At 32.3% G+C, this 14,550-nt stretch overlaps 1 protein-coding gene across 3 annotated transcripts; it reads left to right on the plus strand.

Moving 5' to 3' along the window:
- Positions 1–772: 772 nt before the first annotated feature.
- LOC130950557 (protein kinase and PP2C-like domain-containing protein) lies at positions 773–11,045 on the plus strand. 3 transcript variants are annotated; one of them, XM_057879087.1, is made up of 12 exons: positions 777–1,078; positions 1,667–1,784; positions 1,973–2,139; positions 2,474–2,541; positions 2,669–2,892; positions 4,218–4,269; positions 6,111–6,651; positions 7,731–7,800; positions 7,888–8,107; positions 8,216–8,320; positions 10,268–10,363; positions 10,724–11,045. In XM_057879087.1, the coding sequence occupies exons 1-12, from the start codon at positions 964–966 to the stop codon at positions 10,916–10,918; spliced, it is 1,971 nt and encodes a 656-aa protein (XP_057735070.1). In that variant the 5' UTR covers positions 777–963; the 3' UTR covers positions 10,919–11,045. The 3 variants fall into 3 exon arrangements, 2 of the variants coding, with proteins under 2 accessions (XP_057735070.1, XP_057735071.1); XR_009073630.1 differs by lacking the exon at positions 10,724–11,045 and having other exon boundaries at positions 773–1,078; positions 8,207–8,320; XM_057879088.1 differs by lacking the exon at positions 777–1,078 and having other exon boundaries at positions 2,076–2,139; positions 10,724–11,043.
- The last annotated feature ends 3,505 nt before the right edge of the window (positions 11,046–14,550 follow it).

A 14,550-nucleotide genomic window follows, 5' to 3' on the forward strand; every position in this document is an offset into this window, starting at 1 on the left:
AAATAAAAAATACCTAATTTTTTTATATTTGAATTCAAAGATAGATGGAGTGTTGTTTGTTAAATAGAGAGCTGCGAATAGAGAAGCAAAGTAGCGTGTTTTTATAATGATTTTTATCTTTTGTTTTGTTAGATGTTTTTTTATTAGATAACTTTTTTTATTTGATTTGATTGTTAGATGATCTTTTTTTATTCTTATCTTTTTTATTAGATAATTTTTTGATTTGATTTGATTTTATCTTTTAATTTTGACGTGTTGTGAAGCCAACAAAGATCTATTCGATTCAATCTAAATCCAATATGTTTTTAATGTTTAAAAATGATGATTTTTATCTTTTGTTTTGTTAAATGATCTTTTTTATTTTTATCTTATTTTATTAGATAACTTTTTAATTTGATTTAATTGTTAGATAATCTTTTTTTATTCTTATATTTTTTGTTAGATAACTTTTTTAATTTGATTTGATTTAATTTTATCTTTTAATTTTAATGTATTGTGGAACCAATAAAAACCTACCCAATTCAATCTAAATCTAACATGATTTTAATATTTAAAATTAAAAATTATTATACAATAAAAATAAAAAATAAAAATTAAACTTAAATATTTTTAGTTATTTAAACCAATTAAACTATTATTTATTTTTTAAAAAAATATTACTAATTTTGTATGAAAAATTTGAAGGGCATAGTTCCATTACCTCATTTAAGCTCCGCCACTGCTTATCCCCGCTTTGTATAATCCTTCTCCTCATCTTACCCAATGTTCTTTTATGAAAAAAGAGAGAAAAAAAAAAAAAAAACGGGCGCGATTATGCAAGTAATTGTTTCCCGGAAATAACACCAAATAGCTCCAAACGCCACGAAATTTCCATGAGAACACACCATATGTATCGTACACTATTCGGTGCTTAAATTCTCCTATTCTTGTTTTTCGAAAGGCCACTGCAGCGACGTTAGAGGAATGGGGATTGAAATTGTGGAGCCTAACACATGCTTCAGGGGTTGCTGTACCAGCGATTCTATTCCTCTGCATCTCCCTCCTTCCTCTTACGCTATACTCTCACCCATTGCACGAGGTAATCTCAAACCCTTCTCTATTGTTTTTTCACTACTTTTAGTTTTGGTTTTCAAATTCGCTCTCTTATTTCGTTTTAACTTCTCTCCAAGTAAGCTGCTGAAAAGTATGTACGGCTTCTTTGCAAAGAAAATGTTAACTGAATATGTATGATAAAGTTCTGTTTGTCAGTATTTTCTTAGCAGAAAATTCAATTAAAACAATGGTGCATTGTTTACCTTAATGATGTTATTTTTTTGGGGGGAATATCTTTTGGAAGCTAAATAAATCCCAAGGGTATGTTTCTGAGTTAGAATTTTGGAGTGGCAGCCATGGAATTGTAGAAGGGAATGGGATTTTAGAGGGAAGGGGAGAGGAAGGAAGGATTTATTGTATAAAGGGCAGCCTAGGAAAGCATTCCGTGTTATTCAGGGTTTGGGGATTCACAGAGACAGTTGAACCGTTGCTCCAAGGGTCCGAAGTATAAAAATTTAAAATTTAACACTAAAAGTTGATGGTTTAGGTGATTGTTGACAGTTATTTCTGGTATTATATTTCGATAAAAGATGAAGATTAGTATTATTTCTTGTGTTGGTGATGGCAACCATAGGGGCAGAAAGTATTGTATATGAAGGGAATTTGGATGGCAAGAAGGTTGCTGTGAAGAAACCCATCTTATCAATTTCAGAGGACATTGATAAGTTTCATAAAGAATTGCAACTGCTGTGGTATGTATATTATATTTATCTGTTTAACTCTACTACCCTTCAGCATTTATGTAGCTCTAAGCATGCTTTTTAGCATTTCAGCTAGTGAATTTACTATTTTCCCTAGTGTTTTGACATGCTACATGATGAATGTGAAGTTTTGTGAATTTTTGGTTCACCATTTTTTTGTTTCTCCTAAACAAATGTAGCACGCTAGATCACCCGGGAATAGCGACATTAATTGCAGCCCATGCAAAACCACCTAATTACCTGTTTTTCTTCGAATTCTATGAATCTTTGAATCTTGCCCAGAAGTTACATGTGGAAGAATGGACCCCAACTATCAATCATGCACTCGTATTAACAATGCAACTAGGTATAATTGCAGTCCTGTAATTTTAGAATTCTCTATTGCTTAAATTTTTTTTACCCCCATATAAACATTTCAACTGCTAGCTTCCTTAACTAGTGCCTTTAGATAGACCCTAATTTATATATAAGGATTAGGAATGCTTTAAAACAAGCCTGTACTACTGCTTTCCTTTTAATTGGTTATTTTGCTTTATGGCCTCCTTTCATTTAACTTTTTTGAACCATTGATCTTTAACAACTTCAAATCTTTCATCATGTATCCGAGTAATTAAAATTATCAAGTGCTTGACAGACTTTTTAACTGTTTCCTTCTACTTCCTTTTTCCCCCCTTTTCTAGCAAAGGCGTTGCAATACCTGCATAATCTCGGGGTTCTACATAGAGATATAAAACCAGCGAATATCCTTGTAATTCTTTCCTATTTCTCTCTTCTTCTTTCTTTATTTGGTTGTGCTGTCTTTCTATCATAATATCTGATTTTTGATATGTTGTACATTTATGCACTTCACCAATACTATTTTATCTGTGGTACAGCTTGACAAAAGTCTTTGTCCACACCTCACAGATTTTGGTTTAGCAGAATACAAGAATAATCTTAAGGGAGTTTCTCTAGAGAACTGGAAGTCTTCTGGAAAACCCACGGGTGGTTTTCACAAAAGAAACATGGTTGGCACACTAATTTATATGGCACCTGAAATATTAAGAAAGGAGTTACATACAGAAAAATCAGATGTATACAGTTTTGGTGTATCAATCAAGTAAGAATTTGATATCATTTACTTTCTTCTACTTACCCTTTTCTTGGTGATGTAAGAAAAGGTGACTGGACTGAAAATTGATGTCACCATATGCATGGCATCGTTCATGCATCATATTGGTGACTTGTATTAATTGTTTTGGTTTTAGTTTATTAGCTTTATTTTGAGGATTTATTCTAGTACATCAATAGAAGTTTGTTGCATTGGGGCATCAATATCTTAGAAGAAAGCTTGCTTTAATTATTTTTTTGGACTGATACTTCAACATGTATGCTGGTCATTATTTTGTGAAATTTAGTCCTAGCATTTCCTTGCCTTTATCATCTATCTTGCATAATTCTCCTATTTAATCCTTTTACATTACACAGGATTCCTCTTTCTCTTGGGACTTCCATTTCTTTCATAACATTAACGATAGGGAATCCTCCGACTTTTGACTCTCTTAGGTCTACTTGATTTTTTTTTTTTGTTTTCTAACCGTGACAAAAGGATACGGTCTCTTGACTCCTGGTAGTTTTAGTTGGGAATCCATCTTCCAATTTCTTACTCATTTCTCTAGAAAACTTCTCTCCATGCAGACAAACCCATCTAGAAGTCCAAAGCTCCTTCTAAAGTTAAATCTTTTATATGGGGATAGCTGTGCTTAACAGAATTAATATCAATGACTTGTTGCAAGTTTGAAGGCCACATAAGGCTATCTCCCTTATATGCATGTGTTATGTGTGGGGAAAATTCAGAGTCATATTCACATCTGTTTTTGCACTGCCCAATAGCTGTTTTCTTATGGAACAATTTGTTTAGCATCTTTGATGAATGTTGGATGTGCCTGATAACCCTGGACCAATTTCTATTGATCAGGTTTGTTGGGTTTGATAGTAGAAAATAGACAAAATCTTTGTGACAATATGCAGTTTCCACAACTATTTGGACTATTTGGGAGTGTAATGTACGCACTTTCAATGACAGATTTTCTGACAAGCAGGTTTTATGAGATAGAATTAGACGCGTAGCATCTAGTTGGTGTAAAGATCATAATCTTTATAAGGGACTTTCCCTCTCCAGATATATTGAGAGATTTGAAAGCAATGTTTTATAGATAAGTCTTGTGTTTTTTGCTTTTGCTTTTGTATAGGGAAACACTTATCCCTCAAATTCTGTTATACTTCTCCGCATCTTAATGATTTTTTTTTTTATTTTATAAAAGAAAATTATTTTGTGCATTGAGTAGGTGTTGCAGTGCCATTGTAATATATATAAAATCGTATATTGATTAAGAATATGTATTAATTCTTTACCCTTGAATTCAAACGTTGTTTTTGCTGTAGTGAACTCCTAACTGGTGTTGTGCCGTATACTGATCTTCGAGCAGAAGCACAGGTCAGGATATCTATCTTGTATGCAAGTTTGAATTTATTGGTTTAATGTAGAATGTTATTTATCACTGGTTATATTCCTTGAGTATTCTATGTTTTGGGCATTAAGCTTATGATTATACTTCTTTACTACGATTGTATTCTAGATGACACATCTAACCAGGGGTGGAGCTAGATTAACTTTCAGGGAGGGGCCAAAAAATTTTTTTACAGTTAACAAAGAATAAAATAAAAATTTTAAGGGGGCTAAACTAAAATTTATGCACAACTTGTAAGGAAAACTTGTTGGTTAGGGGAGGCCATTTCCCCCCTTGTATTGTATGAGACTCCGCCTCTGCATTAACTCATTCTGTTGAGGAATATCTCACGAAATTATGGCAGCCATAAACGCTTATCAATGTAAATATGCTAGGTCCAATGAACCTCTCTATCTGTATTTTTATAAATAAGACATCAAAGGTACACAGAGATCAGTTCTGGTGACTGGATATTTTATCTCTCTATCCCTATTGCTATCTCTCTCTCTGTATATATATATATATATATATATATATATATACCCTGTAAGTCTTGTTGACTTACACGGTAACAACTTATGCCATATTATCGTGTAATCAAGCTTACCAACTTTCAGAAAATTCAAACATCAATAGATATGTAATCTAATAGTCGTATTATCTTGTATTTTTTTAAGTATAATGTACATAAAAGGTGACATATCATATCAAATCAATTCCAAATTTATGAAATTTTCTTATATTGATCTATATAGTGAAATGTTCGAATTCAACGATTGGATTGATGAAATTCATCACCCGTAACAAGTTATTCAACGGTATAAGGCAACAAGACTTACAGTTTCTGTAAACAGATCTCTCATCTATATATAGTTAGGATCAAATGTCACCAGTGTCAATTTAAGTAAATGTTACATCATTAAATAATCTTTTGCTCGTGTAAATTTAAAAAAAAAAAAAACTGTTGGATTAGAAACTTATATATTATAGATCTCTAAAAAATTTCATGTCAATCCAAATTTGTTTACTATATTTTTTATATACTTGAAAATCAAATTAATATATTTGTTAAAAATATACATAAAGGGTTCTTCACTTATATGCTTATTGATGTCTAATTTCGGTTAAATTTGGTGTAGATGATCTTCATTATATTAAATTTTGATTCAATGGTTGGATCAATAAAATATACATCCTATAAAAAGATGAGACGAGACGGTGTCATTTGATTCTATATGTATATATTGACAAGAAGACGGAAAATATGAATGAACAACTTGTGCAAAGTGAAAGTAGGATTTGGTGGGATTGTCTGTTGGAAAATCTAATGCATTGGGGAAGTGGGAGTTAGGAATATTGGAATGCAATAGGGTAAATTGTGAGGGTCTCAGCTCCTCAAATTGCCTGGGATATTTTCTTATTTTGCTACTTCCAACTCATTTCCTGGGATATGTTTTGTTTTTGCATCCAAATATCAACTTTCTGCTTGGACTATTATTAATTATTATGAGGCTCTTCTTTTGCATATTGGAAGCTTTAGGAAATAAAGATTGTTTGCCATGTTAAAAATGTTTTGGATTTTTGGCTTCCTTCTGGTTCTCAACACATTGTCTGTTCAAGGGAGTTTCTTTAATTGACATTCAAAGGGATTGAGATGCTACTTCACGGGCTGTTTCGCTAGGTCTTAGCCTTTTTTTTGTATCTATGCGATGATGTCTCATCCTCTTCTATACATTCTACTCTTTCTTAATAAAGTTTCTTTTTTCTATCCAAAAAATAGATTCAAATATTTGCTGAAGTGACATTTATCGCTGGTTACTGATGATAGGCTCACACAGTGCTTGAGATGAACTATACTGAGCAGCAACTGACTGCAGCTGTTAATGATGGATTACGGCCATCCCTTGCTACTGAGGAATTGGGTATACCAGCAAGATTATTATCAATGATACAGAAGTGCTGGGATGCAAATCCCGAAAGCAGACCTTCCTTTGATGATCTTGTTGAGGAACTTGATCTCATTTTGGAAGATAGGAAGATAAAGAAGGTTGAAGATATGCATATTAGACCTTGTCAGTTTCATGCTGATCAACTTGTAGACAAGGCCAATCCTCAGGTTTATCAGGAGTGTTTCAACTGGTCCACTCAAGGCGAAATTTCGGCTCAGCATGCCTCTATTGCAACAGATTTTGGTTTGAGAACCTTGAATGAATCTTATGATGAGCGCATGGTATACCAACCAATACTTTCTTGGGGTTCTTATGCTACATGTGGAAGAAGGGAGACGATGGAGGACACACATTTCATTCTGCCCCATATTTGCAATGTAAAGGATCTCTATGCTTTTGGTATCTTTGATGGCCATAGAGGTATTCAATAGCAATCCATGATCAATCTATATTTTGTTTGATCTAAATTCCAGAATAAATTATTACTATTTGAGCATGCAAATACTTCATTTTAATTACTGAGACTTCCTTTATGATTTACATTGGGAACCTTGTTGAAGTAAGAAAAATGCAGTGCCATGGGTGTTGAGAAGTTGTAGAAAATTGGAAAGAATTTCCAATAGTAATATAACAAGTAACTAATGAAACCTTTCTTTTTTTATTAACCCATACCCTTATCCTTTGCACATTAAAAAAAATTTAAACTTTGCAATAGAATATGCTTCTGAACTAATGGCAATTGATGCACTTCTTTTGTTGTGCAGCATGGTTGGGAGCCCTTTGATGTTATCTCTATTCATAGGAACTTGCATTATATGCAAAGACAAGTTACTGGAGTAGAGTTCTGTTGTCATTTTCTTGATTCAGTTCATCTCAAAGACCTCTCATTGTGTTAGGGACTTAGGTATTATGGGGTGTCCAAAGTTCCACATCGAGTAGTATGGATACTCGATGTTGTATTTAAACTTTAAAGAGAGTGGTTCTTCTCTTTTAATAGCTGGCTTTTAAGGTGTGGTTCTTCTCAAGGCCCTTGCTATTTGGTTCTAGCAATCTTAGTTAAATTAAGATTGAAACAATAGCAACAACAACAACAAATCCTTATCTCACCAAGTGTAGTCAGTTTCATGATCAAATGATGTCATTGTATTATGTCATGAATCATGCCTGAACTCATCCTATTTATACTTAAATCTGTTTTGACCAGCTCATTCAGAGTCTTTTTAGGTTACCAACTACTCCAAGCCACTGGGCTACCTTCTTCAATATAATCCACCATCCTAACCGAATGTTTTTGTCTGTTTCTCTTGTTATGCTGTCCATTCTGGTATGGCATCTCATCCATTGAAATGTCCTCATTTATGCCATACTAAGTTTGTGATCATGTTTGCTCTTTGTTGCTCAATACATTACTTCATCCCACATAACATATTTGGTCTAATAGTAGTGTGATAAATAGAAAATTAGATACTCATTCTATGGTAAATTGTTAAAATATGCAGGTGCTGCAGCAGCCGAGTTTTCCTCTAGAGCTGTACCATCATTTTTGCGATCTTTAGTTTTTATGGGCAGGTATGTTTCATTCTAGATGCTCACTTTCTTTTTCTCACTCTTTCTCATTAGTTCATCATTGAAAGACTATGCATTGTATAAATGCAGTCCTGCTAATGCACTAGCTGAAGCGTTTCTTAGGACAGATTCTGCCTTTAGAAAAGAACTTGATAGCTATCGCAAATCCAACAGATGTGTTCAGAAGGACTGGCATCCTGGTTGTACAGCAATTACTGCACTTGTAGTCAGGAACAAATTATTTGTTTCCAACATAGGTGATTGTAGGGCAATATTATGTCGTGCTGGTAATCCCATTGCTCTAAGTAAGGTGAGCTGATTATTAATGTTAACTTTAGCTTCTGTCTACAATTATAAAAGCTTCTTTACTGTATTCCCTTGCATAATATTCACACTAATCCCATATTAGCAATACTAGGATCATGTTGCAAGCTGTCTGCAAGAGCGAGAGCGTGTTATTCGTCATGGTGGCCATGTTCATTGGCAAGTTGATACGTGGAGGGTTGGTCCTCCTGCGCTTCAGGTTTGTTCAAATTGTCAAGAAATACCTGCTTTGTTTCTTTTCTACTGCATGCATGCTGTGAAATGCAACCTTGTGCTTGTGTGTAAAAGGTGGTAATAGTATTAGTGTTTAATCTAATCGGTAGATATTGGAAGTGGTGAATGTCATTTTCGTTGGAAATTGGGCAATTCCTCATTGGAAAGATTAATGCCAGAAGATAGTGTAGTTCTACTTTTAAATGTAACTAGTATTAAGAAAAGCTAAGAGTTTCTCACTCAAGAAAATTCACGTAACTCTTTCATCTACTTCCCAGTCCCTCCTCCCTCAGTCCTTCTTCTCATGTTTTTGAAGTTGGTATTGGAGTTTCAGCAAAAATTACCTTGGGACATTTTGCTATGATGACCTGTAGTCACTATCACCATCTATTCCTTCAAATAGATATGCTTCTCTTTGTTGAACTTGAAGAAGCTTGGACAGAGCAATCATGTAGCTTTGTTGATTTGGGGGAGCGTCGAGTCTTGACTGCCTTTTGCAAACTGCAAAGCATAGTTGTTAATCCTTGATAGTGGCATAGAGTGTTTGACTTCAATAACACTATTAAGGTGACAGGTAATAGAAGATCTGCAAAGCATCCAGTTAAGAAGGTGGATTAGATGGAAGATAGATAAATGGTGAAAGGTAGAGGAAGATCTAAAAAGACCATACAAGAGGTAGTCAAAGGAGATATATGTGTAAATGGTTTCATTGTAACATGATATATGATAGGACACGATGGCCTCATTTGATCCATGTAGTTGACCTCACCCAATGAAATAAGACTTTGTTGTTGTTGTGTTGTTATTGTTGTTGTTGTTTGAGACCGTGTCATGATTTTGTTAGTTACAAGAGTTAATCCACTAAAAATAAGGGGATGAAGCAAATATTTATGGGTATTTAGCATATGTAGCTCTATCCTCTCTACCCTTGACAAAAGATTTTGTTCTCTTGGTTCATCAGGTCAGTATACCTCTAAATCTTATTCAGTCTCTATCCCAATCCTCCACTAGAACACCTTTTCTCCTCGATAAACCAATATGGAAATCAAAAGCTCCCACTAAATTCAAATCTTTTATTTGGCCTACTGTGCTTATTAAGAATTAACACCAATGATAATTTACAAGTCAAAAGACCACATAAGGCTATATCTCCAAACGTGTGTATTATGTGTCGGGGAGATTCAGAAATGGTATCACCTTTGTTCTTATGCTGGCTTATGGGTGATTCTTTGTGGAGTTCTTTGTTTGGCATGTTTGGAGAATCTTGGGTGTGCCTCCCATTACTAGATCAGTTTCTTTTGATGAGGTTTGCAGGTTTTGGGAGAAAGAAAGAAGGGCTAAATATTTGTTGCAATGTGCAATATATTCCACTATTTGGAGTATTTGTCTAGAAGCAATCTATGCACTTTTACTTTATTTTATTATTAAAAACTACATAGACATTTAACAAAAGTAGATAACATTCTAGTAGCAAAGATATTATTTAGCATATATATTCATGAGGACAAGCCAAAAGGAATCATTCAGTAGGGAGCACAGAGCACTCAGGGAGGAGAGAGGTCCCAAATATGACAGCGGTGGCTCCATGAACTGTCTTGGTGCTGCGCACCTCGAAGGCAGATGCTCCTTCATTTGAGTCGTGAGTAGTGAAAGAGTTAATTATGAGAGAAGTGTTAGGTTCTTGTTAGTTTATAATTCAGGAGATGGGAGTTGGCGGTCTTTGGCATTTCTAAGAGTCTCAGAAGAGCTGACGGGTTCCTTGAATATCATATCTATCTTGTGTTCCATTAATGAACACTCACTAGTATTTTGATCCAGTTCTAAAACCCTGTTCAGGATTTTATTATTTATTCTATTTATGCTTATTTGCTTGTTATTGTATACTTATTTGTTACAAGCTTCTCTAACAAAGTCAACTCCTTTTCTAACATAGGTTACTCGTTCTATTGGTGATGATGATCTGAAGCCTGCTGTGACTGCAGAACCTGAGATAACTGAGAGCATCTTATCTGTAGAGGATGAGTTTCTGGTAAGCCCTTTGCTATCGAAATATACTGTCTTTTGCAGTTTGGTAATACGTTGGATCTTTGGAAAGTGTATCCAAGAATAAGTTGTTTGATAAATGATAATTAAGTGGTAATAATAAGGAATTCACAATGCTACAAAATTATTAATTCCACATGAAGGGTATTGTTAATTGCTGAAACTTACAGAAAATGGAAACTTGCTAGGAGAACCAGTAAAATTGCGCTCTCATTTATTAAAGTACACTTTAGGAATGATGTTTTTGCAGTTCTATGATATGTGCAGCATCCTCCTATTACCTTAGTTCATTTTAGGCAGCACAATTTGTTCCTCTTGTACTAAGCTAGCAATAAATTTTTATCAGGTCATGGCTAGTGATGGGCTATGGGATGTTATGAGCGGTGAGGAAGTAATAAAAATAATAACAGACACTGTAAAAGAGCCTGGAATGTGTTCTAAGAGGTTGGCTACTGAAGCAGTTGAACGTGGCAGCAGAGATAACATTACTGTCATTGTCGTATTTTTACGTCCTGTAACTACAGCAGAAAGAATTTATTAGCATGCCTTCCTTTTGCATGTTTGTTGAGACTAGTCATGGTTGGCATTTATTGAATAAATACAAAGCTATTGTAGTGTTATTGTTTTGTATGATTGATTCTGTTTATTTATTCTAATTTTTATTTTTATTTAAATAAATAAAAAATAAATTAGGTCGAAAAATAAAGCTGAGTTTTTTTTTTTTTTTTTGGTCAGGTGAATTAGACAGTTTCTAATCCTAGGCATTTTTTATACACTACACATTCATACACACTACATGGATTCATGAAGAAGTTTGAAAACAAAATTTTATACAACTACTCGTTTTGCATGAGGGTAGTGAGAAAGGCTTTTTTTTTTGAGAAGAAAAAAAAGCTAAACTCTCATAAGAGACATACAAAATGAGATTACCCGAGTTCAAAAACAAAATAAATGGTGTTCCTAGGTATTACCCGAGTTGTTGGAGGAGGTTGGGCTTCAGCCAGTATGGTCCAAAACTTTCAGACGGTTGGAGGTATTTGCAATGACTCTGATGTCAAAGTTAACAAATCTTTTAGTAAAATGTGTGTAATTTAGAATGAAAAATTACTTGAGAGGGTATTTATAGATTGGTAAAAAAGAGTTGTTAATAGATCTATGAAGTAGGTTGCATGTTAGCATGATTCTTCCTATAGTAGGTGATTATTTTCCACTCAGTGTGTGACACAAACCTAGCAACTACACTAGGATTCAAACCTGGTGTGGCTTCATTTGAGACAAATATCTTTGCCACTACATCACATGTCTCGGCCACAATTTAGAACCTGTTTTTTTTTTTTTTGGGTCAAGTAAATTGAACAACTCCTAATTTTAGGTATTTCAAATGAATTGGACAACCTTCAATTTTAAATTAGTGCAGTTTTAGAACCTAAAATGGGACTTTTTAACTTTGACCTTTTGATGGTGTTTGTAATGATTCAGTGAGATTTGCAAAGTTTTGGGCTAGTAATGCGTGGGCCCATATCAGAACACAAGACATTTTCCACTAGGGGTATTCTTAGCCTGATTTGACTCGAAGACCTGATTTGGATTCAATAGTTTGGATCAAATTTAGTCACATTTTATTTGGACTTGGCCAAACTTAAAAAAAAAAGTTGATCAAACTAAACGCTCCATCTGATTAGGGTTAAGACTCGGATCTTTAATCCATTTCAGAAAGCCATTCAACATTAACTAATTCTTCCAAGAGTTTATTGATGATCAGAATTGGAAAGCAGTCTTTCATGAGTTAATACATTGACTCCCGAAATTTATATTTAACCTGGCCCTTAAAATTTCAAGGTCAATTTAAAACTTGGATTTTGATTTTGTAACTCACTTTATCCCTTTAAATAATTTCCATTAATGTTTTGCTAACATGACATGCTAAAATAAATAGTTAGTGTCATACTAACTTGACCTTAATTGTTTATGTCAGTAAATCAGCACGATATTTTAATTTGAGGGACTAATGTAAATTATAAATTAAAATTCAAAGTCTAAAATAAGGCAATTAAAATTTTAAAAATTAATTTGATACTTAAAAGAATTTTTAAAGATTAATTTGAGTATTAACTCATTTTTTTCATAGTGAGAGTTCAGGGCTCCATAATCCACATCGAAACGCCAAGACTAGGGAGGAGAAGGTGTTGGAACTGCTTTGCATGACCGCGCTCTTTGCTAAACTATCTCTCTAACTTTGTCTACCGTATTGTGGTAAGACTTTGAATTAATACTCAATTTAGCTCTTAAAATTTGAGGTCGGACACAAATTAATTCTTAAAATTATAATCGACTCCATTTAGTCCCAAAATTTATAATACTAACACACGTTAGTTTTGGAACTGATTTTTGTAAATGGTGTATTGATTTTGTGTGTTAACTTGCTAGGATTTGGATTCCTTGTCTAGATTCGATGTGACTAAAACCTATTAGATCTTTTAGAAGTTTGATTGGCTCTTAACATTCTCACGAAGACGGCAATAATAAGTTTAATTTGAAAATTTTGTGACTCTGGGAACAACAATCAAATATTTAGAACTCTAATAAATCTTGAATACATGGAATTTGGACGAGAAATCAAAATTATAATAAATTAATGTACTAAATCAACATGTCGTTAAAAAAAATTAGTTCAAGAATTAATATAAGTTACGAATTTAAATATTGAAATCTAATTTAAGTCCATTAAAATTTTAAAGATAAAATTAATTCTAATTTTAAATTTTATGGACCAAATTGATTATTAATTCGTAGGTCTCACATTGATGGGTGTAGCTTTAAAACCATATGTATAATTCTACTAGTTTAAATGTTTAATGACCCAGAGTTCAAATCACATAATAATTCAAAAGTATAATTTATTTTAATGAATATTACTTAATTTTTTGTAAAATGAATTTTCGACAATGCAACTTCGATGATTTCTAAAACATAAAGCAAAATAATTGGAGATAGTCACACTTTCATTAACTATTGAACGAAAGGTAAAGGCTAATATAATAAACTCAAGAATGTAAATCTAAAGGAAAACTGAAAAAATAATGGGTTGAAATTAAGCCAAAATCCTTAAATAAAAAAATAACATTAATAAACTAAGTAATGAAAAATATATTTAGATAAAGAATAACAAATTTATGAGTTAAAGTCATCCTTTGGAATATAAAAAAAATATTCTTAAAAACATAATTGAAGGCTAAACTTTTCAATACCAAAAAAAAAACAAAAAATTTAAGAACCAAGTTTTCATTTAAACGAAAACTAAAATGTTATAGATATCATAATTCAAAATAAAAAATAATGTATTTTAATTATTAAGAAAAAAATTTCATAACCAAGATTTTATACACAAAAAAATTTATATATATATATATATAAACTTGGTCAAGATATTTACAATAAAATAAGGAAAGCCATAAAGAATAAAGCTTAAGAGACAAATATATATTTTAGTAGAAAATTAAAATGAAGAAAAATTTTGACCACCAGAACAATTATATTCAATGGTAAAAAAATCTACCAAACAGATGATAAGAGCAAAAAAGTTCAAATACTATTAAATATTCAAAGAGTTAGATTAGTTAAAAACATATAAAATAATAGAAAAAATATAATTTTAATTCTTTAACATAAAAATAAATAAATAACAAAGAAACTCATATTTGACAAATAATAATAATAATAATAATTTAAAAGTACAATCCTAATTAAAAAATACAAAACGATTATCACAAAACAATTAAACCAATATCACAATTAAAATAAAAACAAAAAACTCAAAAGCACAGAAGGCTATAGCCAAGAACACTAAATGTGAGCTTAAAGACCATAAATCATAAAATAAAAATTTCAAACCATAAAGACTAAACCTAAAATCATGAAGACAAACCTAAACCACGAACATTAAACCACAAACACTAAAGACTCGACTAAAAAACAAAAATGATAAAAAAAATTCATAAAGATTAATAAGTCAAACATAAACTGAAAAAGAATCCTTAAGTCATAAAGAAATTATGCCTCAACAAAAAATAAATTAAATAAAATAATGAGAAAATATTTCTTTTGTTTTAGTTTAGTTTAATTTTATTTAATAAGTAATCATTTCTTTCTTTTCGATCTTGGTTTTAATATAAT

Source organism: Arachis stenosperma, chromosome 9, assembly GCF_014773155.1.
Source record: "Arachis stenosperma cultivar V10309 chromosome 9, arast.V10309.gnm1.PFL2, whole genome shotgun sequence".
Lineage (NCBI taxonomy): Eukaryota > Viridiplantae > Streptophyta > Magnoliopsida > Fabales > Fabaceae > Arachis > Arachis stenosperma.

Bases quoted from the DNA above. Each gene is read 5' to 3' on its own strand.
- LOC130950557 (XM_057879087.1), top strand. From the start codon at position 964: ATGGGGATTGAAATTGTGGAGCCTAACACATGCTTCAGGGGTTGCTGT. The intron at 2,140-2,473 runs GTATAATTGCAG...CCCCTTTTCTAG, and splicing joins CGTATTAACAATGCAACTAG to CAAAGGCGTTGCAATACCTG. The intron at 7,801-7,887 runs GTATGTTTCATT...GTATAAATGCAG, and splicing joins TCTTTAGTTTTTATGGGCAG to TCCTGCTAATGCACTAGCTG.